General features: G+C 47.3%; 1 protein-coding gene across 3 annotated transcripts in view; it reads left to right on the top strand.

The window, feature by feature from the left end:
• The first annotated feature begins 520 nt into the window (after nucleotides 1-520).
• The window catches only part of LOC111845510 (uncharacterized), a 67,626-nt gene continuing 41,220 nt past the window's right edge, over nucleotides 521-26,926 (top strand). The window contains exons 1-7 of one of the 3 annotated variants that reach the window (XM_072716631.1): nucleotides 521-633; nucleotides 775-801; nucleotides 1,225-1,527; nucleotides 18,262-18,306; nucleotides 18,440-18,529; nucleotides 19,291-19,332; nucleotides 19,465-19,554. In XM_072716631.1, the coding sequence (XP_072572732.1) occupies nucleotides 579-633; nucleotides 775-801; nucleotides 1,225-1,527; nucleotides 18,262-18,306; nucleotides 18,440-18,529; nucleotides 19,291-19,332; nucleotides 19,465-19,554 (652 nt within the window). In that variant the 5' untranslated portion in view covers nucleotides 521-578. Of the gene's footprint in view, nucleotides 634-774; nucleotides 802-1,224; nucleotides 1,528-18,261; nucleotides 18,307-18,439; nucleotides 18,530-19,290; nucleotides 19,333-19,464; nucleotides 19,555-26,926 lie in introns of those variants that run through there. The other 2 variants (XM_072716630.1, XM_072716632.1) reach the window with 2 other exon arrangements.

The raw sequence follows: 26,926 nt of genomic DNA, 5'->3' as shown, positions 1-26,926 counted from the left end.
TAAGAAGAGTGTTTTTCCTTCTATGGCTACAGTTTTTATCACAGTTTTTTTTACATTTCTGCCCATGAGCACTATTGCAAAAATAAACACTCAGCATTGCAATTTTAACATTGGTGACCTCATTGGTGACCTCGATTATGTTTGTTTTTATTTATATACTTGCATCAGGTCCACCTTTAGTCACCATTGCTCACCACTCAGATACTCTTTGGCAGCCTTAGACAGCCCATCTCTGCTGGACATCCACCTTAAAAGTGAGAAGGACAGAACCAGTATGCACTATATGAATGAGCAACCTGTAGAGTGACATTTAATCTACATCAGAATAACCTTTGCATTTTGCAAAATGAGTTTTGAGGAAAGCATTTAGTTGCATTTTACCTAATGAGACAAAGTGAAAGGTTTAGAGTGGCGCCCTGCTGAGTACCGTGTCGTCTCGTGCACTCTGTATGTCTGTGGTGAGCACAGCTCCACCCCGTCCGCACTTCCTAATTCACACCCTACATGCTGCGTAACCAGAATCACACATATGCAGCTCCCTCTTTGTTCACTCAGACTTTTTTGTTTCCGATTCAAAAATGAAGTTGTCCTTCTCCTCCAGTGCTTCTCTCTTTCTTGTCATCATCATCAATGGTGAGTTATCCTTTCATTAGTTGTGTCTGTCTTGATTGGCTTTGTCATTTTTCATTACTTTGCCTTGTTATTTAAAACGTGCCATTTCATGTTACATTTCTTTCCTTTCTTCAGTAATTTTACTTCTCATTTTGTTTTTAGGTTTCATTCAGTTCAGTGAAGCACAAGGTTAGTATATATGAAAACTAGGCCATGTTCTCATATTATCCAAACGTAATTGCCTGTGTCTGCTGTGTATTTGACCTTTACTGTGGGCTGTATGCTTGGAGGTGCCTGAGAGTCTAAATAGGTCGTGGTGTTAAACAGAGCATGTTAGTTATTGGAATGATTTAGTTTCCTCCTGCACTGACAGGCATGTAGCCCAGACTCTGTGAGTGTGTGTGAGGGACGTCTGTATCTCTACATGTTACACTGTGGTTAAGCACATGTAAGAATTAATCACTTTATAATTTACTTAAATATATTTTTTAATCTGGAATAACATTTAGTTTGACAGTAGTATTAAGTTTTAAGGTCTTTTCGGGAGTATAACTCAGATACTGCAATGATTATGTTTTTTCTCACATGTAAAGTGTTTCCTTTTCCACACAGGGCAGCCAGGAAAACCTCACATTAAAGTCGATCAGGCTGCTGGAGGTGGGATGGTCTATATCGCCTGCTCGTTTAGCCAGCAAACTAATAAAAATATCAGCTGTTATCTGTACACTGGAGACACACCTGAGCCCTTCACTTCAACATGGACTACAGGGGGAAAGGTCTGTAATTTTTACATACATAATACTGACCTACAGAAGCACTTAGAGTCTGCACTCAGCAGGGAGCTGAGCTGTGATTACACTGTGAACACAAAGCCACCGACTCACTCTCCACGGAGTGATAAAAGTGTAATAGGAGGTGAGTGAGTTTAATTCCACATTCATTTTATATGCAGTTCTGTACATGAGCAGTTTGTTAAGGTTCCCCACATTCCTTTGTTTTCATATGTACTTAGTGCCTGTGTTGTTTATTAAGTGATAGAGCAGGTAGAAAACTAAGGAAACAGGGAGAACACAGACACTGTTGCCAAGCAACAACGACCACGACCATGACAGCACCTACTGCGACAAACGTTCGACTCGCTGGTCAGGCCCTGAGCCCTTACATATAAAGGGTAACACACAGGTGCAACACAGGAGGGCAATCAGGGCAGGATAATTACTCATTACTAGACATGATATGGTAACACAAGGGGCAAACAGTAGCTAAGCCTGATAGGTAACACTTTAAATCCCTCTTTTTCAATGGGTTCTCCAACACAACGGAACCACTTTTCAGATGTTTTTGATAAATCTGTGTACAGTATTGTTTTACTCTGACTCTTACAGTTCGCAGACGTTAATGCTTAATTCAGTTCCACTTAAAAACTAAACTAAGGTGTTTGTTTAATAAACACGTAAATTTTAAATTAAGCATCTGTATTTTGGCTTCTTGGATTGGTTGAGTGTTCTCTAGTTTTGCGCTAAGCATTTGCGGACCCAAGACCCATTTATATCGGTTAATTCTAGGATTGGGGCTAGGATATCTGATCGTGGATCAGCACAGGAGCTTGCTGGTTTTAAAACCCTTACATTTCAAACTCTGCCTCGAGACCCTTTCAGAACTTGCCAAGACCCAAATTTGTGTCATGACCCATGGGTTGACTTCTGTTGTGTAAGTTCAACAGCAAGGATGAGAATGATTATGGGCTCGCAGAGTGTCAGCAGAAGAAGCTTTTACACTGATTTTTTTCAAGCTTAAACTAGATAATGATGACAAGGACCCATCATTAAAATTGCAAAGCTTGCTAAATTTAGTTTTGTATGACTTGGTAAAAATGTTCTAGTGTAATTATGGTCTCAAACCAGCAGAATACTGCGGTCCTTGTGATGTGACAATTGCATGTGTATAACATGGCATGGAATATTAACATCGCACATTGTGCCAGCCGAGAGCAGAACGGTGACACACTGGGAGTCGCTGTGGCCGTGCACGACCGGTCTGTGTGTGTGGAGTTTGTATGTCCCCCCCTGTATGTGCGTAGCTTTTCAGCACATCCTCTGGTTTCCTTCTACTGTCCAAAAACATGCAGCAAAAATATGCACCCGGTAATGTGTGGTTCATTCCTGCCTCACACCATTTGCAATGATTATAAAATAATATAATATAATACAGTATATACTATAACCCTCTATGGGCCTTCGTCATTTATAAATGACGCTTAAAAAAACTGCTTCAAAAAATAACACAACCCTCTAACCAATCATATTGTACCTTAAATTTATCACCTAAAATCCCCTCTAACCAATAAAATCAAAGATTATTTTAAAAAATGATGTCATGTTCTGCAACAAGGAAGTACACAAGACATTCAAGGTGACATTGACATGTTGGGTGACATGCACGAGTAGCATCATAGTAAGTCCATTTTTAAACTATAAAACACATATAAATCACTAACAAAAATATTACTGAATAGCCTAAACTGTTTTTTAACTATTTTATTCATTTCATATGAAAAGATATACAAATCATTCATTAAAACTGTCCTATGAAGTGATTGAAATTTCCGTAATGCTCTGTCATTCGGATGACTTTTACTTCTACAATGCAGGGTCAAACTATTTTTCATACATCTTTCTTAGGATGTTTCCAAGTTTTATGGAAAGGTGAAAGGGACAGCTATGCCTATTCCTGAGGGCAGTGAGGACAGTGAATCAAGCAGTGATGAGGCCGAGGTAGTTATAAGCGTGAAGCCCAGTGTAAGCTATGAGCAACAGGAAGACAGCGACAATGAGGCAGATTGTAGTGATGAAGGACAGGACGAGAATGATGAGCCAGGCAGTGAGGAGAATCTTCAACCAGGGATAGGCCGTAGGTTGTTGTGGAAGACAGGGATCCGTGTTCATTATCCAGTCCCCACCTGGAAGATATGTCTGGCCACAGCAGAAAGGGTGCATTCCCCAACCTATTATTTTAGACAGATGTTCACCTCTGAGAGCCTCAAACACATTGTAGAGCAAACCAATCTTTACTCTGTACAGAGCAATGTAAACACACCCCTGAATTGTTCAGAGAAAGAGATAGAGCAGTTCATTGGTTGTGCCTTTCAGATGTCCATCTATGGTGTGCCTTCAACACGCATGTGCTGGCAGACACGCTCCCGTCTTGACAAAATTGCTGACGTGATGCCAATGAGAAGATGGGAACAGATCAAAGCCAACCTCCATTTCAATGACAACACTATGGAGGTCCCTCATAATCTAGGCCAAGATCCATTGTTTAAGCTCAGACCATTTCTTAATTTCACAGCTGAGAGAATGAGAAGCATCCCAATGACAGAGCATCTAAGTGTTGATGAGCAAACAATCCCATATAAAGGGTAGAGTCATTTGAAACAGTATAATCCCAGTAAGCCCCATAAATGGGGATACAAGGTGTATTTGCTGTGTGACTCCAAGGGTATGGCTTACAACTTTGAATTCCATGTTGGCAAAATTCAACCAGTCAGTGGGATGCCTGACCTGGGTGCAAGCAGCAATATAGTCCTGCGTGTAGCATCCATAGTACCTTCCTACCAGAATTTCAAGCTATACCATGACAACTGGTTTACTAGCATAGGGCTGGAAGTAGAAATGGCAAAGAGAGGTATCCACTGCCTTGGCACAGTCAGAACAAACAGATTGAAAGGATGTCCCTTGAAAACAGACAAGGAAATGAAAAAAATGGGAAGGGGCTCTTTTGAGGAGAAGGTTGCTACAGTACATATGATGGGGTGCAGATCATTGCTAACAAGTGGCAAGACAACCGTAGTGTTACTCTGCTCAGCACTTTCACAGGTGCACACCCAGTGTTGCAAGTCGAAAGATGGGACAAAACCAAAAAAGAAACAATCAATGTGACTTGCCCCACTTCTGTTTCAGTCTACAATAAACATATGGGAGGCGTTGATTTGATGGATTCACTCATAGCACTGTATCGAACGAAGATCAGGTCACGCAAGTGGTACATTCGAATCTTTTTTCATGTCATGGACATGATTTGTGTCAATTCATGGTTACTCTACCGTCGAGACCGTGAGACAAGTGGTCATTCACAGAGAGGGGAACTCAGTCTAAGGGAGTTCAAGGCGGTCATTGCTGATGTTCTCTGCTTAGAGGGCACAGAAAAGGCCAAATGGGGGCGACCAAGCCATGAGGAGATTCCCCAAAAGCAGGCATGTAAGAAGAGGGAATCACTCCCTCAAGAAGAAGTTAGAAAAGATGGCATCGCCCACTGGCCATATTACACAGAAAAGCAAGGCAGATGCAAGAATGGAAACTGCTCTGGGCAAACACGTGTGAAGTGCAGCAAATGTGATGTTCACCTGTGCTTCACACCAAAGAAGAACTGCCTGGTTCAGTTTCATCAGTGATGTAACAAATTTGTTTCACGAACCTTTACCATCACATCAATTATATAATTCATAGCAAACTTTTAGAATACTTTTAGAATCCTTCTGAAATGAAAAGTGTTTTTCAGTAAAATATGTTCATGGATAATGAAGCCATTGCTTTTTAATTAATAGTTTTTTACATTAAGAAAACATGAAAAAATGTATACCCTAATGGGACAAAGTCATTTATGAATGACAGTTCCCCAAAATAAAGGTCAAAGGTCAATTTGTAAAACTGAGCACGGGAAATGTATTTTAGGCCTTAAAACACTTAAAATCAAATTATTATTGATTTTTTAAAATGAATATCCTTAATAAGTCCCATAGAGGGATAATATAATATAATACAATATAATATAAACAATTACTCCATGAACCATTGCATTAATTGGTACATTACTTGAGTGACAAGCCGATTATAGCATGTTGTATGTGCAAACTGGGAATGAATCCCTGTATTAAATTATCGTGGCTTTGTTTTTAGTTCACATCTCACAGCTCTACGTGCATCGCCACCTTCCCCCACATGAAAATCTTGGGCCCGTCCATCAGATTTGTTCTCCACTGTTGTGTTGTCAGTGAACTTGACCATGATGTTGGAGCTGTCAGCGGCCATGCAGTCTTGGGTGTGCAGTGAGCACAGGAGGGGACTCAGTACCTCTGGAGAGGATGAAGTGGCGCCAGCCAGTCAGACCACCTAGCGTTGTTCTGACAGGAAGTTCAGGGTCTAGCTGACAGAGGGCTGCTCAGGCCCAGACCTCGGAGCTTCCCGTCCTGCCTGGAGGGATCATTGGTACTGAATTTCCACCACAATAAGAAATTCACATATCTGAGATCGAAATTTTGCGGAGGCACCAGTCAGCAGTATCTATAGCAACGTTGATTTTTGTGGTGCTGTCCCTGCCTGACTGTTCAGATCTTTTTTGCCCTATTCATAGACTCACTCAACCCTACCAAACTAGAACTTAGTACCTGCCACTAATGATTTATCTTTATCTCATTCTACAGCTGCACTAGTGTGGTTTTGGCCTTGTGCATTGTGTCATTTTCTCACTTGTCACACTGTCTCTGGTGCAGTATGGTGAGCAGCCAGTGGGCACTGATTCTGAGTGACTAGTTTGCTTTTCTTTGTGCGGATTTTCTCTTTCTGTCAGAGACCTCCAAATGAAAACAGGCCAGAGCTCGGGGTCCCCCTGAATGTGTGAGTAACTATGGACCCGGGGGTAGCTCTGATACCTCTTTTTCCAGGGCTGGAGATCCACCTTGAATATCTTTCGCTCTGACCAGGCATTAGTATTTTAGTGTTACGTTAATCTGATGGTAAAAACATTTTCATTTCTTTACTGAATTCTTCTGTACACCACAATGAAAAATGTAACATTTATAAAATGCATAAACCCAGTGTCACGTTCAGCTCCGAACGCTCCTCGTGTGTGCCACGCCCCCTCATTACCTCCTGTCGAAACCTGATGTATCTCACCTGTTGCCTGTTACGTTTGCCTAGTCTCATGTATTTAGTCCTAGTCTCAGTCAGTGTACCCTAGATTTGTCATTGTGATGTAATGTCCTGTTCGATGTCCAGCCTCGATTTCCCTGCCTGTTCGTCGAATAAACCCCGTCAATCCCGATCCACGGCTCCGCTTGCCTACTTGACCGCCAGCTCGCTACCCGGACGTGACAGAATGACAAATCTCCAAGAAAGCACAAAGCGGCAGACCGAGCACCAACGGCTCGGTCTGCTGCAAGAGTTTGTGCACTGGCGGTCCCAGCCCGAGGTCCGGGAGGATTCCATAGCCCTGGCTCTGGCTAACCGGGGCGCGGATCTCCTTGAGGAGGAGCGCCCGCCCGGACAGGACTATCCCCTCCGAAGGGCACGCAAATGCCTTCGCCGCTTGAGCCAGCGCCTGACAAGCAGCCGGGAGAAGCGGAGCAGAGAACCCGCGGAAGAAGCCCCAATGCTCTTCCTGGGAGCTTGCTCTCTGCTCCCCGCCTGGGAGGCTTGTGCTTACCGGCCAGAACGCCTACCCGGAAGAGGGATCAGCGCCGTGAGAGACGCAATTCCCCGGGTGCCCAAAGCCCTTAAAGGGACAGCGCCAACGCGCTCGGCACCCCTCCTGCCTGCTCCGGACCTGGCTGATCCGGATCTGCCCGCGGCACCACCTCCTGCAGCTGCCGCCGACCTGCCCGCGGCTGCGCTGCCTGCTGCCGCCGCCGATCTGCCCGCGGCTGCGCTGCCTGCTGCCGCCGCCGATCTGCCCGCAGCTGCTGCTGCCGCCGCACTGCCCGCGGCACTGCCCGCAGCTGCTGCTGCCGCCGCTCTGCCCGCGGCACCACCTGCTGCTGATGCCGCCGCTCTGCCCGCGGCACCGCCTGCTGCTGCTGCTGCCATCCTGCCAGCAGCTCTGCCTGACCCGCTTGTCCTGCCTGCTGCAGCTGCCGCCGCTCTGCCCGCGGCACCGCCTGCTGCAGCTTCCGCCGCTTTGCCGGCGGACCCGCCTGTCCTGCCTGACCCGCCTGTCCTGCCTGACCCGCCTGTCATGCCTGCTCTGCCTGCAGTCCCTGCAGCTGCCACCACTCTGGCTGCGGCATCCGCCGCGGTGCCCCCTGCTGGCCACGTGATGGCGGCACCCGTCGCGGTGCCCCCTGCTGGCCGCGTGATGGCGGCACCCGCCGCGGTGCCCCCTGCTGGCCGCGTGGTGGCGGCGCCCGTCCTGCCGGCACCTGAACTGCCTGTCTCGCCTGTCCTGCCGGCTCTTTGACCTGCCTGTCTCGCCTGTCCTGCCGGCTCTTGACCTGCCTGTCTCGCCTGTCCTGCCGGCTCTTGAACTGCCTGTCTCGCCTGTCCTGCTGGCTCCTGAACTGCCTATGGTGGCCGCGGTGGTGCCCCCTGCTGGCCATGTGTCTGAGGTGCCTGCCGAGGTGCCCCCGGCTGGCCATGTGAAGGCGGCGCCCCCTGCTGGCCGTGTGACGGTGGCGCCCGCCGAGGCGCCCCCTGCTGGCCATGTGTCTGAGGTGCCCGCCGAGGTGCCCCCGGCTGGCCGCGTGAAGGCGGCGCCCCCTGCTGGCCGCACGCCCGAGGCGCACGCCGAGGCGCCCCCTGCTGGCCACGTGTTGGCGGCGCCCGCCGAGGCGCCCCCTGCTGGCCGCACGCCAGAGGCGCCCCCTGCTGGCCACGTGTTGGCGGCGCCCGCCAAGGCGCCCCCTGCTGGCCACACGGCCAAGGTGCCTGCTGCAGCATCCCACAGGGTTCCTGAGCCACAGCCCTGTCTGGAGGATGGCAGCAGGTTTCACCTCCTGCAGGAACAGTACTGGCGGGTGGTTGGCGAACCCGCCATAAAAGACTCCCTGGAGGCAGCTCCGCTCCTGGAGCAACTCCGCAGGGAGTTTGCCAGGGCAGCCCCTGATTCCCCACTCCAACAGCTAGCCCGGGTGGAAGAAACCCTGAGGCAGCTGCTCCGTCTGCGGCCTGCTGCCGCCGCTCCTCCTGCAGCGCCCCCTGATGGCCGCACATTCGCTCTGCCCGCGGCACCGTCTGAGGTCGCCGCTCTGCTCATCCAGCCCGGCTCTTCCGTCCAGCCCGTCCAGCCCGGCTCTCCTGTCCAGCCCGTCCAGCCTGCGGCCACGCCCGCGGCTCCAGCTGCACCGCCTGCAGCCACGCCTGCAACCTCACCTGAGGCCCTGCCTCGAATTCCCCCAGCCCTGCTCACTGTCCCCGAGGAGGTCCCAAACTGTTTGGCTGCCGCTCCTTCCTCCGGGGAGGAGGAAGGCCTTGAATGGGATCCCTCTGGGATTGCCCTATGGACCTCCCTTGAGACTCCCTCGCCCTTGCCCCGGCAAGGCCGACATTCCCCAGGACCCCGCCTATCTGTGTCCCGCAAGGGGAGGGGACATAGACGTCGGGCCGAGGTCCCACCCGCCCTGCCCCCTGACTCGCCCTCGCTCGCTTTGGCTGGGGCTCGGGGCCCGCCTGTGGTTCCTCCTGCTCCAGCCCGGCGGTCGCCTGCGGGTCCCCCTCTGTGGCCTCGTCCCCCGGCCTCAGTCCCGCCTCCGACTCCGCGACGGTCGCCTGCGGGTCCCCCTGCGCCGGCGCGTCGGCGGACGGCGCCTTCGCCCGCTGTGGCGGCGCCTTCGCTGGCTGCTGCTTCCCCCTCCTCCTTCCCTTTGCTGTTGGCCCCTCCGACTCCCTCCTTGTCTCCTCCGTCTGTCCCTCACCCTGTCTCCTTGTTCCCTTCGTGGTCCCCTCCTGCTCCCTCCTTCCTGTCACCTGCGGCCCCTCCGGCCACCACCCGTCGCCCGCCTGGGCTCCCTCGGGCTCCCCTTTGTCCCCCTTCCGTGCCTGTCTGGTCTCCCCTGTCTGCTCCTCCTTTCTTCGTCCCGCCTGTTTCTCCTGCTCGTCCCTGTGTTCCTCCTCCATGCACTCCTGGCCCCTTCGTGTCGCCTGTGGGTGCTTCCTCCGTGTCTCCCTTCTCTGTCTGTCTGTCCGCGTTTCCGGTCTTGTGTGGGGTTTTGTCGTGGGTTTTGCCCCTATGCCTGTTTTGTGCTTCTGTCTTGTTCCCTATTCCTCGTTGATGTCTTGCTTTTTGTTTTTCAGTTCCTGCCCCTCGTCTCGTCCGTCGCCTCCCCTCGGGCGCGCCCGGTGTGCGCGCCTTTGGGGGGGGGTTCTGTCACGTTCAGCTCCGAACGCTCCTCGTGTGTGCCACGCCCCCTCATTACCTCCTGTCGAAACCTGATGTATCTCACCTGTTGCCTGTTACGTTTGCCTAGTCTCATGTATTTAGTCCTAGTCTCAGTCAGTGTACCCTAGATTTGTCATTGTGATGTAATGTCCTGTTCGATGTCCAGCCTCGATTTCCCTGCCTGTTCGTCGAATAAACCCCGTCAATCCCGATCCACGGCTCCGCTTGCCTGCTTGACCGCCAGCTCACTACCCGGACGTGACACCCAGTTCTTCTTTCTACAAACATCACACGTTCCCAGTGACTTACTTAAAGCAAATAAAATAAGTAATTCTTTCTCCTGATTCCTATATCCTGCATTAATGTGCCTGGGGTCCAGGCTGGACTGGCCATCTGGCATCATTCCAGGCATTTTCCTGGTGGGCAGATGGGTATGGGGGCCGGCAAAAGTCAATAGAGAGCTCCTGGTGGCTGGCTCACTCATGTAACCCAGCAGGGATCAGTGCAAAAGGCCTATGTTGTGTGATCTTGTGACCCATTACCCATAAAGGAAACCTAATTTTAGCAAAGGACACTGACATTGGGAAAGTGGAAGGTGTCCCTTCTTGTGGAAGAGAAGCCTGAGGTCGTGCAGGAAAGTGAAAAATGGAGATATTGTTAAGAGATAAAAAGAAAATTCTGAAGGACTCCCTAACCAGTACAGACACCCTGCCAACAGGAGCAGCGCTGGAAACTTCAGCAGAATCAGAGACTACAGTAGAAGTTGTAAAAACTTACATTAAAGTGCCTAATTTAGAGTTGGGTGTTGGTCTCAGTCAAAAGTAAATCTTGCCTCAACACACAGTCATGGCCGGAAAGGTGTCCTGTAAGGGACGTTAGAGCTGACATTCCTCTTATTTGCAGCTGATGGTTTTAAATACAGGGCCTCTGCAGGGTTGTGTTTTATCCCCAATCATCTTCTCTGTTTACACACCCGATTTTACTGGTGACAGGGAAGGAGTGACTCTTAAAATATGCAGATGACTCAGTGCTGGTGGCTCATCTGACTGACAGGAGCTCAGTGAGAGAATCATGGGTGTGTGAAGGACCTGGTCCGAATGTTAGGATGGCTACCTGTGGTTTAACATCTCCAAGACTAAGGAGCTGTGCTGAGGGGGCAGGAGGGAGACTGATTCCCCCATTCTCACCACCATGCCCCCATCAGAACCCGCACGGTGACCTTCTCACGTTCAGCCCCCTGGTACACCAGTGAGCTGCGGAGGATGAAGTCTGCTGGACGTATCCTTGAACGGCGCTTCAAGGCTTCTGGACTCACCGTTCATATGCAGGCCTATAGGGAACATCAAAAGGCCTATGCCAAATCCCTCAAAGATGCACGGTCCCGGTTTTATTCCAGTATCATCAACAGCAACCCTAGGAACTCGAGACAACTTTTTTCCACCATTAATCACCTTCTCCAGCCACAAACGACCTCTCCCTCGGATGCCACTGTGGAAAATTGCAATAACTTCATGAACTTCTTCAGATATAAAATAATAACCATCCGCTCCCTTCTCTCCAGTCCTCCTAGCCCATCAGCCACTTTCACCACTCTATCTGACTCACTGCCGGGACCTTCCAGACCTCTCAGCCACTTCTCCACCGTTACTCTGCAAGAGGTTGAGGCAATCATCACTAAGATAAAACCATCCACTTGCGTGTTGGACCCCCTCCCCACAGTTCTGGTAAAATCCAATCTTGCAATCCTCAGCCCCCTCATTACCCAAGTGATAAACCTTTCCCTTCAAGCTGGTCATGTTCCACCTGCACTCAAAAATGCTGTCATTAGGCCACTTCTTAAAAAACACACACTAGATCCTGATCAATTATTTAACTACAGACCCATATCTAACCTCCCATTTCTCTCAAAGGTGCTGGAAAAAGTAGTGGCTTCCCAACTTCATAACCATCTGAAACTAAATAGTTTATATGAAACATTTCAGTCTGGTTTCCGTCAGGGCCACAGCACGGAAACAGCGCTGGTTAGAGTGACCAATGACCTGCTCATGACAGCTGACGCTGGTTCCCCATCCATTCTCATTCTTCTGGATCTGTCCGCCGCTTTTGACACCGTCGACCACAATATCCTATTGCACCGCCTTCATACCACCTTCGGCCTCTCCAACTCCGTCTACGACTGGTTCTCTTCCTTTCTCTCGGGAAGAACTGAGTACGTTGCCCTGGGGAAAGCCAAATCAGATACCCACATTGTCACCTGTGGGGTTCCCCAGGGCTCGGTACTAGGACCTACTCTTTTCACCCTTTATCTGCTCCCTCTTGGTCGTGTTATCAGCACACATGGACTATCATTCCACTGCTACGCTGACGACACACAGCTTTACTTAAAAATGGATTTTAATCACCCCAACCACTCTGCACTTTCGTATTCTGCCGCTCTCACCACCTGCCTGGAGGACATAAAGGCGTGGATGAAGCTCAACTTTTTGCAGCTAAACAGCTCCAAAACTGAGGCCATCCTAGTCGGCACTCCACACCAAGTTTCCACTACCACCATCACCAGCATCTCTTTTTCAGATCAGGACATTCCATTATCTTCAGTTGTCACCAACCTCGGTGTAAAAATGGACCCACATCTCACCTACGATACTCACATCCAACAGCTGTGCAAAGCCTCTTTTTACCACCTCAGGAACATCGCCAAACTTCGTCCATTACTCACCCTGGCAGATGCAGAAAAGCTGGTGCACGCCTTTGTCTCCTCCAGGCTGGACTATTGCAATGCGCTCCTCATCGGGATCCCTAGCAAGAGCATTCAAAAACTTCAATACGTGCAGAACAGCGCTGCTAGGATCCTGATGAGGGTGCGAAAATTCAACCACATCACTCCCATTCTTAAAACACTCCATTGGCTCCCTGTTTCACTCCGCATTGAGTATAAGGTCTCCCTCCTCACCCACCAATGTCTCCACGGAACTGCTCCTACATACCTCAAAGATCTCCTCACTCCTCAGACATCCGTGCGTTCCCTCCGCTCCTCCTCCACCTTCCTTCTTAAAACCCAAAGGACAAAACTGCGCACAATGGGGGATCGGGCCTTTTGCTCTGCGGCCCCTCGTCTTTGGAATGCCCTCCCAGACCATCTGAGGGCACCACAGAATGTAGCCACTTTTAAATGTGGCCTAAAGACCCACCTTTTTAAACGAGCATTTCATTGCTGACTTTATGTGTTTTTATGTGCTGATTTTACTTTGTAGCACTTTGAGATTTGTTTTAATGAAAAGTGCGTTAGAAATAAAATTTATTATTATTATTATTATTCTCTCTGTGCTCCCCCCAGTCTGGACAGCCAGTTGTTAGAGCAGGTTGAGTCATTTAAGTACCTTGGCACAGCAATAGACACCTCCATGTCCTTCTCCCAACATGTGGGTTCATGCGTAAAAAGGTGTCTGCACCTTCTAAGGAAGCTCAGGATTTTAATGTTAGTAAAATAGCTTGAGTCTATAGATCACTTATAAGCTGTTCTCACCTCTAATATCATATCTTGGTGTAACTCTCTTACTGTTAAACTGAAACCAAAACTTTCTCAGGTTGATAATCAGTAAGATAACAGGGTCAGCTCGACTTTCACTGTCTGATTTGTACTCTTGGTCAGGCTCTAGGACATCCACTCTTACTACACAGGACCTGGTGATACTCGCATCATCATAATAAAGACCCCTGAGAGGACAGTGCTTCAGGGTCTCACACCACAGTTGAAGCAGTTTCTCGATCCAATTCAATTTGCATATCAGACCCACATCCGAGTGGATGATGTCATGGTTCATTTGCTGAACAGAGCTCACTCAGTTCTGGACAACACAAGAAACATAGTGAGAATGCTATTTGTCGACATTTGAAGTGCATTCAACACTTTAGCCACACCTACTTGCTGGTAAACTCAGTAGATAAACCATAACTCCCAGGACTTCTAAGTCCTGATTTGTCATGAAACATCAACAAACTAAGCTGAAACGTATAACAAACACAATTCTCCTGTTCCATTGGTTCAACTTGGTTGCAAAGGGTAAAGTCCACCCATTATACGCAATTTCCTGGAGACAGCCTCGAGTTCTAGACTCTACTTGAAATATGTATATAGAAATTAATTATATGACATTGAATCACTTTTAATGTTTGGGTGTTCCATTGATTGATGATTAACACATTGACGTACAGTATTGTCCCTGAATCACTGAAGATACATGGTTAACATATGATTAGTATGATTAACATGATTACTTATGCTATCAATTGCTTATCATATTATATATTGTCTACTACAACTATTTTATTAAGCTATAACTCTTTGGGCACCAGTTGGGGCGGCTTCGAGTCTCTTCCTGCAAGTGGTTTCTCCCCCCCTTTGCTCCACTCTCTGCTTCTCCAAGGTTGCCCTGCCCCCTGGCTCGCCCGTTCGGCCTCTGGCTGTGGCTCGGTGGCTGCCTGCGGGTCCTGCGCCGTCGGGTCGGCGGTCGCCTCCGGGCCCTCCCCTGGTTCCTCGGTGCCGGTCCTCGGTCCCGCCTCTGGCTCCGTGTCGGCCGCCTCCAAGCCCCCCTGCTCCGGCTTGGCGTCGGACGGCGCCTTCCCCAGCTCCGGCTGCGCCTCCGCCTGCCGCAGCTTCCCCCTCCTGCATGCCTGCACCGGTGTTCCCTCCTGCTCCCTCCATGTCCCCTCCGTCACTCCCTCGTCCCGTTCCCATGGCCCCTGGGTGGTCCCCTCCTGCTCCCTCCTCTCTCTCGCCTGCGGCCCCTCCGGCCGCTGCCCGTCACCCACCTGGGCTCCCTCGGGCTCCCCTTTGTCCCCCTTCCGTTCCTGTCTGGTCTCCCCTGTCTGCTCCTCCTCCTTTCGTCCCGTCTGTGTTTGCTCCTCGTCCCTCTGTTCCTCTCTGTTCACCCCTGGCCCCTTCGTGTCGCCTGTGGGTGTTCCTTCTGTGCCCTCTGTGTCTCCCTTCTCTGTCTGTCTGTCCGCCTTTCCTGTTCTTTGTCGGGTCCTGTCTTTCTTTTCGTCCTTGTTCCTGTTTTGTGTCTCTGTCCTGTTCCCGGTCCCTCGTTAATGTTTTGGCTTTTGTCTTCCAGGTCCTGTTCCCCGGTCTTGTCTCGTCCGTCGCCTCCTCTCGGGCGCGCCCGGTGTGCGCGCCTTTGGGGGGGGGGTTATGTCACGCCCCGCTCCGTCCGATCCTTTTTTTTTTTTTTTTATTGCCCACCACCACCCCCCCTCTTCGGTATGGAGGGCTAAGAGTGCCAAAATTAAATAAATAAATACACCAATAATTAATTAATTAAATGTGCCATGAATTGTTTAAAATGGGAAATATAAAGAGAAACTATTACTTAAATGTGTCATGAATTATTTAAAATGGGAAATAAAAATATCCTTAATTAAATGTGCCATGAATTATTATCTACCATTAGAAATAAAATCATTATTAATTAATTACATGTGTCATTTACAATTATTTCACTATTTATTTAATTTTGGTACTTTCACCACATCATGAATTAATTTTATCTGTCACTGCGGGTCGTCAACCGAGAGTAACATCTGATTGGTTACCCTGTACAGCAAGTCAAAACAAATAGATCCCAGATAATGGATCGGTACGGGACCCGTCAACATACTCCGAGACAATAGATGACAGTATTTGTTTTTACATTGCTACCTATAATAATCAAGAAGAAGAAGAATTTCGCAACGGCCTTAATTGAGCGATATAGGTAGGGGTGTCACTACCGAAAATGTAACTTCCGCTAATACGCATGCGCACGCTTGCGACTTCTTTATGGCATCGCGTCACATTTCATCGTTTGTTGATTTTTGGTGATGTCGACAGAGAGGAAAGAGAATTAACAGGATAATGATGGAGTCCTTCGACTTTAAAAGATTTTATTTCGCATTAGGCCTTTAATGCCAAATGTGCTTCAGAAGGAGCGACGTAAAATACAGGGTATGGCCATCAATTTTACAGTCAAAGGTGACATTACTTTAATGTTACCCAGTTCGATGTGCTGTGAAGTTACTTAAACTAAGCCTGCTTTTTTTTCTCCTTAGTCATTTCTTTTTTTATATGTATCAGTGTAATTACTACACACTCGTGTCAGTTATGGCAGCTGTGTCTTGTGGTGCTAAATGAAGCAAATTATATTAGTTTCTGACAGACGACCGATTGTTTTATCTTGGGCCAAACCATGTTTATGTTGTGCAAATAAAACTATTTAACTATTATTTTGGAGTGACTTTTTTTTTTTTTTTAGAAAATGCTGTACATATATCACAGCCCCTTGATAAGCAATATGGGTACACAAGATTGATATACAGTACAGTACTGATATACAAGATTGATTTTATTACAATTTCTAAAGAAAAGGCATCTATTCAGCAATACCATTGGGAAAAACCTTATGTAAGATTACTGTCAGGCACTAATAGCAACGCGCACACAGATGCAAATATTACAATCTGCAAAGCAATATGGTTTAAATACCACAATAAAGTGACGGCTGAACTATAAATATAAACATCAATGACACATCTCACAATACGTGACCAATGAGTGATGATACACGACATCCATGCCCTGAATCACGGTCTGCCGCAAAATGTGAATACATGCGCAGTATTGGGCCTGGTCCATGATTGGTAGCGCCATGTTGGAAATGACACAGCTTCAGACCAAAACAATCGGCTGCACAAGATCCAGATAGATCATTGTTTGTCCCGCCTACTGACTTTGATGGGTCACACTGACAGATAAAATTAATTCATGATGTGGTGAAAGTGCCAAAATTAAATAAATAGTGAAAAAATTGTAAATGACACATGTAATTAATTAATAATGATTTTATTTCTAATGGTAGATAATAATTCATGGCACATTTAATTAACAATATTTTTATTTCCCATTTTAAATAATTCATGACATTTAAGTAATAGTTTCTCTTTATATTTCCCATTTTAAACAATTCATGGCACATTTAATTAATTAATTATTGGTGTATTTATTTATTTAATTTTGGCACTCTTAGCCCTCCATACTTCGGAGGACAACTTTATTTTACATTAAATTCAAGAGCAAAGAGTGTGGCTGCTCCGAACTCACCCGTCCCGTGGAGGAAAAAAAAAAATAAAAAAAATTAAAAAAAACAGGGGGGATACAGAAACAACAATCGTAACGAGAACAGACATTAATCACCATGGGGAGAGAAAAGAAAAGAAAAAAAAGGAAACAGGTATTCAGAAAAAATTTAACTAATAATGTCGGTGGGATGGAGAAAATGAAGTGTAGGGAAATACAGAATACAAACAACCATAAGAAAAATAACACTCATTACAAGGACATCAAACAACAAACATTATAACATCAGTAATAATAATTATAATTAATAATGTGACAAATAGGTATTATATATATATGTAGCATACACACACGTGATCCTACCCTTATACATGTATATTTCAATTCCTATGTCTATAACACACGCTAAAAAGTAACAATAATAATGATATTGATCGCTCAACCATTCTTATATGTATGTGTAAGTGTAGGTGTGAACTGATTTGTCATTGGATGTGCTGGCATATGATGCCGTCGGGGGAAGCGACACCTCCCCTCGCTCCGTCCGATCCTAATGTGTGCCACGCCCACCTCGTTACCTCATGTCCAGCCCTGACTGTTCTCACCTGTTGCCTGTTCCATTTGCCTAGTCTTGTGTATTTAGTCCTCGTCTGAGTCGGTCTTCCCTAGATTCGTCATTGATGTTTGCTGTCGTGCTTCCCCGGTCCTGTTGTTACCCGAATAAATCCCCGTTCTACCCTGCTTCCTGGCTCCTCTCCCCTACTTGCCGATTCGCCAGTGCCCGATCGTGACACCTCCCCTCCCGGGCCTACTAATGTCCAATTTTACTTCCACACTGCTACATATGCTCTACCAGTCTGTGGTGGCCAGCATCCTGACATGTGCTGTCTTGCTGGGGGGCAACATGAGATAGAAGGAGGAAGCTCAGCTGAACAGGACCTTTACGAGGCCACCGCCATCACTGTCTGAGGTTGTTTTATGCATGAGACATGTTCTGTTACTTTGTAATAAATAATAAAGTTGTCTTAAATTTAAAATCTTTTTCTGTCAAAATGTAAGACTGTGGTGCTCTCTCAGAAAGGAGTGTATTTTATGTGAGGGGGAGAATGTGCCTTTACTGAAGGTGTTTAACCTCTGGATGTTGCCCGTGAGAGATGGTGAGAGGGAACCTGAGACTGACACTGGGATTGGTGGCTGCAGTTTATGTGAAAAAGTAAAGCATTCAAAAATATTTTTATTTTAGTTTTAGTGTTTTACTTCATTGCTGATTGTACTTGAGCTTCTTGTTTGTTTGAAAAAAAAACAGTAATAAACAATGAAGAGCAACAGATGTAAAAATTTTGGTTTTTATTTTTATTGCAACTATTTTTAATATAAACCTTTATTTACAGATGATAAACTGAACCTTACTACTGCTACAAGAAGTCCAACAAAAAGTAAGTTTCAGCAGTTATTACATTGCATCTTTCTAACCCAAAATCCTTTTATTAATAGGGAAAATGACATTAAATACGTAATATCATTCTTTTTGTTTAGTCCATTTCTAAAGCAAATATTTTTCTATATTAGCTTCAAACCAACCAAAAACAACCAGGATTAGCAAGGGATTCACACACAGGACAACAATCACACCGGCCACTATGAAGCCAGAGAGTGCAGGTAAAGAAAAAATAATCTCTTGTCCATAAATACATTGTTTCTCTATTTTTATTACAAATTATTAAAATACAAGTAAGACATCTAAACAATCATGGCCTCATCAAAATCTGAAAGTGCAGATAAACTTCCTAATAGACAATAAAGTCTTATATCTTTCCCTTTTGGCTGCCCCTGTCAAAATGTAAGACCATAGTGCTCACTCAGAAAGGAGTGGATTTTATGTGAGGGAGAGAACATGCCAGGAGCGGCCTGGCGGTGCATTGGTTAGCAATGTTACTGTCATACATCTGTGACTGGGGTTCAAGTCTCCATCATGGCTCTGTTAGTTTGTATGTTCTCCCCATGTCATCATGGGGTTTCCTCTAAATATTCCAGTCCCCACCCACAGTCTAAAAACATACTGAGCTGAATTGGAGTTACCAAAATGCCATTGGTGTGCCATGGGATGTGTTGGTGCCCCATCCTGGGTTGTTCCCTTCCTTGCACCTATAGCCCCTTGGTTAGGTTCCAGACCCCTGCAACTCTGAACAGGACAAGCAGTTAGTGATGATGGACAGGAGGATATGCCTTTAGTGAAAGGGATTCAGTACCTTAGGATGTTGTCTGTGAGTTTTACTTCATCACTGATTGTACTTGAGCTTCTTGTTTGTCTGTTTTTATTTTACTTTTTTTAAATAGCTATAAACAATGAAAAGCAGCAAATGTAAAGGTCTTGATATGTTTTTGTTGAAAATATTTTTAATATAAACCTTTATTTACAGACAATAAATCGAATCTGTCTACTGCTACAAGTACAACAAAAGGTAATTTCAGTCATGATATAGCATCTTTCTAACCTAAAATCCTTTAACAGGGAAAATGATAGTAAATATTTAATTCCATTCATTTTTGTTTAGTCAATTTCTAAAACAAACAAATATTTTTCGATGTCTTAGCTTCCAAACAACCAAACTCAACCCAGAATAGCATGGAATTCACCCACAGGACAACAATCACATCAGCTACTAAGAGACCAGAGACCATAGGTAAACACAAAATAATCATCTGTTGTCCATAAATACACTGTTTTGACAAATTAATACTAAAGAAAATGCACATAGTACACGCATTTCAATCCTTATTAATCTCTTCGCTCTCTTCAGAGGTTACCTACCACAATTGATCAAACTGAAACTTAGCTGAGAAGACAATTTCACATTACAGCCACAAGGTGGCATATCAACCAATCATTACACTCCTCCCCCTTTAGCTTTGGAGCAACCTTGTTCAAACTGGTGTTGACAACCTGAAATTTAACTACTACACCAGACTGAAATTCTTGAACAGGAAGCATCTTAATCTCTAGTGCAACTAATATGCCTCTTAAAAGTACGACTTACGCAGCACACTTTTATTATACTGCGTTTTAAAGATTTAGTCTTTGTGGTTTCACTCTAACTAGAGATGCTCATTTCGATTAATTTTCCCAACCGACAACTGCCGTTCGTTAACCGAACATTAACCGTTAACTGATTAGATTAGAATATTAAATTCCTCTGGGGTCGGCGGGATCTCACAGAAATTTCGCCAAACCATTTAAATAACTCTGCGAGGTTTTATCATATACACATTTAAAAAACACCCACAGAAACCTTGGACCGTCTACTTTTCAAATATATATATAGGTAGAAACTAAATATATTTTTATAGCTTCGTGATACGAATAGAAAGAACAAGAGTGACTGACTTAAGCGTCTGCGTCTCGAAGCCGCTCTGATCGCCTTCCCACTTGCAAATTGCGCTATTCGCATGATAACAACATGATAATCCGACAGTTAGTATTGGATAAAGAAATATGTGAATACGCCCATTGTAACCGAAATAAAACAAGAGCACATGTCTGGGTAGTGTTTACACCGATCGGCTACAATATAGCACACGGATACGTCTCTGCCGCTGAAGCTTTGCGCCAATGTTTCCATTTTCAGCAGCAAAGCTCGTACCTGTGTTCATGGCTCAGTGGGCTAAGCCTGTGTGCCTGTAATCACAGTCGCCGATTCAAACCCAGTGTATTTAGAACGTGAAAAGCGATCTTCAGCTGAGATGCCACAAAACTTCATACTACTTCTAATAATTAAAATATATATAAAAACATTTTAAACCGTTTAACTGATAGTAATATTCGGTCAAAATTAATTATTTCGGTTAACGGTTAAACGGTCAAAAGGAGCATCCCTAACTCTAACCCTTTGTGGGTACCTGCGTTTCACAGGTGAGCATATGGTTGGTGTACAGTAGGTGTAACAGGTGCTGGTGGCACCTCTACAGTCTGTTCAGCTTCTTCCTTTGGATTAGCAGGTGATGTCAGGTTCACTGGTATACTAGGTGGAAGAATCTGAACAGCCCTACCCTCTGGTGCTGATGCTTTGGTTTCTGCAGTTGGTTGGAACACCCTAATGGAGGTCTAGCCCCAAATTCTCACGATAGTAACATGTGGTAGATGTGTGTAGTACGCTGTCTCTGGCCATCCTGTAATAGATTAGTGACCGTTCCCAATCCTTTCTGAGCTGCTGCCTGAAGCCATCTCTCCACCCCTCCCCTGAAATTCCAGACATGGATGGTGTGGTAACTTATGAATAAATAAACCACAAATGAAACAAGGAAATCCGAGAAACTCTTTTATCTATAAATAATCCTAGCAAAATCAAACGGGCTGCGCAGAGCCAGGAAGCACATGCTCTATACTAGAAAACTCAGGCGTACCTCTCTACCATAGAAGAAGCACACACCCATTCTCTTTAAGGCATAGGAGCACCCCCTAGCGGTAAATGCCAAACAACTTTACTTTTAACATTAACATTATAACACTCCTCTCCCATTAAGTTCCTAAACTTCCTCAACTGTCATATATGACAAAACAAAATGACTCTAGTATCAGTTACTTACACCTATGCTCACTCTAATGCCTCGATATTAATGCTCAGTCAGGCACATACATACAAAACATAACACGTACTCTTATGAATTAATATCCAAGAACTCAAATATTCAATCGGTCAGGAGGCTTCCGAACACGCTGTGATCTGCGCACTGTCTCCTCTGATGCAGTAATCACCACGGGGAATGGTGCTTTGGGTGAGTCTGTTGCTGCGGCCACAAGAGGGGTCATTGCGTCCAGGAGCTCCTGTGTCTGCACGGCAGGTGACACAGACACCTTCTCTGATAAAGCTTCCTCTGGCGAACATGCACCTTCCGTAGCCCCCAGTGGAAACTCTTCTTCGTTGACACTCCCTGTGCCTTTATCATACCGCAGACGCACGTGATCCTGATGTCTGCGGAACACTCGTCCATCAGTCAGTTTAATGACAAAGGAGACAGGCCCATTCTGCATCAGGATAACCCCAGGCAGCCATGGTTGCTTTGGGTGACTGCTGAAATTTCTCACATAGACATTGTCTCCTGGTTTCAGTAGTCTCTCTCGTGCCTGCAGATCATGGCCCTCCTTCTGCTTTTCCTGTTTTCGCCCCACCTTTTCTTTCATATCCGGACGCAGCAAATCCAGCCTTGACTTCGGCCTGCGTCCCATCAACATCTCCGCTGGCGTACTTGCAGTAGTGGTCTGTGGCGTGAGACGATATTTAAACAAGAACCTTGAAAGCCTAGCACTCAGTGAGTCCCCTGTCATGCGCTTCAGACCCTCCTTCACTGTCTGGACAGCTCGTTCCGCCAATCCATTTGAAGCGGGATGGAAAGGAGCTGTACGAATGTGGCGGATGCCATTCTGATCCATGAACTCACTAAACAGCTCACTGGCGAATGTTGGACCATTATCCGTAACCAAGGAGTCAGGTAAACCATGAACTGCAAACACCTGTCTGAGTTTGTCTATCGTTGAGGGAGCTGTTATATTGCTCATGATGTGACATTCTATCCACTTAGAGCGGGCATCAACCATGACAAGAAACATCTGTCCCATAAACGGCCCAGCAAAGTCCAAATGCAATCTAGACCAGGGATGATCCGGCCACTCCCACGGGTGCAATGGAGCTGGTGGCGACATTTTCTGATTGGACTGACACTGTGAACAGAACTTCACCTTGTTTTCCAGGTCCAAATCCATTTTCGGCCACCATACGTAGGACCTTGCTAGACTTTTCATCCTTGACACTCCAGGATGTGTCTCATGTATTTCCTCTAGAACTTGTGCACGGCCTTGTGGCGGTACTACGACTCGCGTACCCCAGAAAATGCAACCATCCTGTAGGCTCAGCTCCGCCTTACGTTTCATATAAGGTCTCAGTTCCTCACTTTGAACGATTTTAGGCCATCCTTGTAACAAGAAAGTCTTTACCTTAGATAGCACCAAATCTCTCTCTGTCCACAACCTGACCTGAGATGCCTTGACCGGTGTCTCGGACAACTTCTCTAGCGAAAACACAGTCTCTGGTGGCACATGTGTAAAGGCAGGCGTCTCCGGCAACGGCAGGCGACTCAATGCATCAGCATTACCATTATCTTTTCCTGCTCTGTACTCTATAGTATACTGATAAGCTGACAATATCAATGCCCATCGTTGGATACGGGCTGAAGCTAACGGAGGAATGCAGCGTGTCTCACCGAACAGGCTCATCAGTGGCTTATGGTCCGTATGAATCTTGAAAACACGTCCATATAAGTACTGATGAAACCGCTTTACAGCAAACACAATGGCAAGACCCTCTTTGTCTAGCTGCGAATACCCCTTTTCTGCTGCCGTTAATGTACGTGAAGCAAAACCAATAGGCTTCTCTGACCCATCCTTCATGACATGTGATAGGACTGCGCCTAGGCCATAGGGTGAGGCATCACAAGAGAGTGTAAGCTCTTTGTTTGGATCGTAATGTACCAGCAACTTTGCTGATTGAAGTAGCTCTTTTACTTCTTTGAAAGCTTTCTTAAAAGTCAGAGGAGGGGTTTCCCCCAGCAAGCGGCGCTGAATGGCGTCGTCATTTACGCCGCATACCAGCCTGTCTCGGAGCATGTCGTCTAGCACTGCCCCGAAATCACAATGCTCTGATAGCTGCCGAAGCTCTGCTACAAAGTTTGCCACAGACTGACCTGATTTCCTGAACCGGCTGTGAAACTTGAAACGCTGAACTATGACTGACGGTTTCGGATTGTGGTGATTGCTGACGAGCTGAACTAGTTCTTTATAAGGAACTTCTCCCGGTTTCCGCGGCGTGGCCAAATTCCTTATCAGTTTATAAGTCTTTGCCCCGCACACACTCAGGAGAATCGAGCGCTTTTTAGCCTCATCCTCTTCCCTAATGCCATTAGCATCGAAAAAGTGTCCCAACCTTTCCTCATACTCCGTCCAATCTTCGTCTCCCTCCACGAATTCGCCGACAGTCCCGAACGTCGCCATTCGTGCAGCCTGTGCTGCTACCGCTAACAAGAAAACAAAACGGGAAACACGCGTCCAGTTTACCTCGTCGCCAAAAATATGTGGTAACTTATGAATAAATAAACCACAAATGAAACAAGGAAATCCGAGAAACTCTTTTATCTATATATAATCCTAGCAAAATCAAACGGGCTGCGCAGAGCCAGGAAGCACATGCTCTATACTAGAAAACTCAGGCGTACCTCTCTACCATAGAAGAAGCACACACCCATTCTCTTTAAGGCATAGGAGCACCCCCTAGCGGTAAATGCCAAACAACTTTACTTTTAACATTAACATTATAACAGATGGGCTCTCCTTCCAGAAAAACATGAACATCCGAGCCCCCCCCCCCACGATCATGATGGCGCTTCTGTGCGGCTTGCTTCTCCCCAACCCACTTGGCAAACTCAGCTTTCAGAAACAGATTGTGATGTGCCATTCCAGAAACAACTCCACCAGCGTCTGACCAGTCACGGTGTGACCTGTACTGCGGTAATTAGGAGCAGGAGAAGGAAATTAGCAAGTCTATGGCTGAGTGAAAAGGGGGCCTTACCACCTTCTTCCAGCACATCTTTCATCAAAGCTTGTTTCAGGACATTCACTGATCTCTCTGCCGTCCTATTTAATGCAGGGTGGTATGCAGGCACAGCAGTGTGTTTGATTCCTTTTCCATGGAGGAACTGTGTAAACTCGTTAACAGAATTTGCAGACCTGATAGCGGCTCCTCTGGCAGTCCGTATGAAGCAAACAGGTCCCGCAGCACCACAATAGTGTTGTAAGAGGTTATGGACGACATTGCAAAAACTTCTAACCATTTTGAATGGCTATTAATAACCACTAAAAAGTACTGATTGTTTTTTTCAGCAAAGTCAATGTGAATTCTTTGCCACACTCACTCTGGCCATTTCCAGGGGTGCAGGGGAGCCACCGCTGGCATTTGCTGCACCTTTTTGCAGAAAGTGCAATAATTCACAAGTTCCTGAATTTCCCGATCGCAGCCCCTCCACCAGAGGTCACTGTGGGCAAGAGCCCCCATGCGGCAAATCCCTGGATGCTTGTGATGAAGGTCCACCCAGTAACCTCCATCAATAAGATGAGGGTATTAAAAACTCGCTGGCCCCAGAAAATATTTCTATACAGTGAAAGATGAATATCGTTTTGTAACCAATTCTTATTCACTTTTCTCAATTTCACAAATTGTTGTTTAATATCTCACAAACACACTACTGTACATGGTCTATGTGTGAGTTCAACAGCAAGGATGAGAATGATTATGGGCTCGCAGAGTGTCAGCAGAAGAAGTGGCGGTAAACTTTTAGACAGATTATTTTCAAACTTAAACTAGATAATGATGACAAGGAACCATAATTAAAATTGCAAAGCTTGCTAAATTTAGTTTTGTATGACTAAGTAAAAATGTTCTAGTGCAATTATGGTCTCAAACCAGCAGACTACTGCAGTGCTTGTGATGTGACAATTGCACGTGTATAAAATGCAATGGCATTATTAACATTGCACATTGTGCCACCCGAGAGCGGAACTGTGATGACTGCGTACGGGCGAGCAAAAGAAGAGCAAAAACATCAGTGGGACACAGGGAACAAAACCGAAATACAGAACAAGAACAGGGACAGGAAGTACAAGACCTGACACAAAACAGGGAACGCAGACAGGCAGACCAGGAAAGGAGACACGGAGGGCACAAAGAATGGAGGAACAAAAGGACCAGGAGTGAACAGAGGAGACACCGAGGGACGAGGAGCAGAAACAGGAAGGACGAAGGAAGGAGGCAGGACAACAATGGCGGGAGGACAATGGGGAGCCCGAGGGAACCCCAGCGGGCGATAGAAGGCAGCCGCAGAGGCCACAGGTGGACGGGAGGACGGAGCTGGAGGAGACCACACAGGGGAGGAGGAGACAGGCTGAGGGACAGATGGAGGAAACGAGGAGGAAGACAGAGGGGGCACCGGGAGAGGGGAAGAGGAAGGCGGAGGGGACTCTGGCGCAGGCGAGAAGAAGGGGGAAGCCGCAGCAGGCGACGGGGCAGCCAGAGCCGGGGACGGCGCCGCCCGATGCCGAGCCGCAGCAGGGGGACCCGCAGGTGGCCGATTAGCCGAGACAGGGGGACCAGGAGGCGGCCGACGAGGCGCCGGAGGAGGGCCCGCAGGTGACAGTCGGACCAGAGTCGCAGGACACGCAGGCAGCCACTAAGCCACAGCCAGGGAGAGCAAGGGCGAGCCAGGGGGCAGGGCGGGCGGGACCCGGTCCCTGCGTCTATGTCCTCTATGGGACACAGACAGTCGGGGACCCGGTCAGGCTGCACCATGCTGGGGAGATGACGGAGGAGCCCCTTTATCCCCAGAGTTGTTAGGGCCCAAGAGGTAGTTCCACGAGGAATCCCATTCGAGCTCCTCCTCTCCTTCTACTAAGGGAGGAGGAGTAATGGTGACCTCCTCGGAGACTGGGATTTCAGGGGTTGGTGGAGCCGGGGCCTCGGGCAGAGCAGGAGGCGAAGGCCTAGGAGCCTCGGGTGGAGCACAGACAGGAGGAGCAGACACAGGCAGAGCAGAGACGGGCGGAGCAGGAGACAGTGTTGCAGCCGGGATCTCGGGCAGCGGTGGAGGCCTAGGAGCCTCGGGCGCTGCGGGCGGAGCTGGCAGGACCTCAGGCGCGGGTGGAGCTGGCAGGACCTCAGGCGCGGGCAGAGGCGGGGCCGTAGCAGGCGCCTCGGGCGCAGCCGGAGACGAGGCCGGCGCTGGAGCCCCGGATGTAGCTGCAGGCGAAGGCGGGGCTGCAAACGGTGCCAGTACCGGTACCTCGGGTGTAGCAGCGGGCGGAAGCAGCGCTGGTACAGGGGCCGGAGCGTCAACCGGCGAGACAGGCAGGATGGGCGTAGCGGCGGCAGCCGGCAGGCGGGCTGTGGGCTTAGCGGCGGCAGCAGGCACCGCCAACTCGTGGCCAGCAGGGGGTGCTGCAACAGCATCCAGAGACTC

The sequence above is a fragment of the Paramormyrops kingsleyae genome, chromosome 9, assembly GCF_048594095.1.
Source record: "Paramormyrops kingsleyae isolate MSU_618 chromosome 9, PKINGS_0.4, whole genome shotgun sequence".
In the NCBI taxonomy this organism is placed as follows: Eukaryota; Metazoa; Chordata; class Actinopteri; order Osteoglossiformes; family Mormyridae; genus Paramormyrops; species Paramormyrops kingsleyae.
The sequence above is the reverse complement of the archived record's forward strand: the minus strand, read 5'-3'. Positions and strand labels throughout refer to the sequence as shown.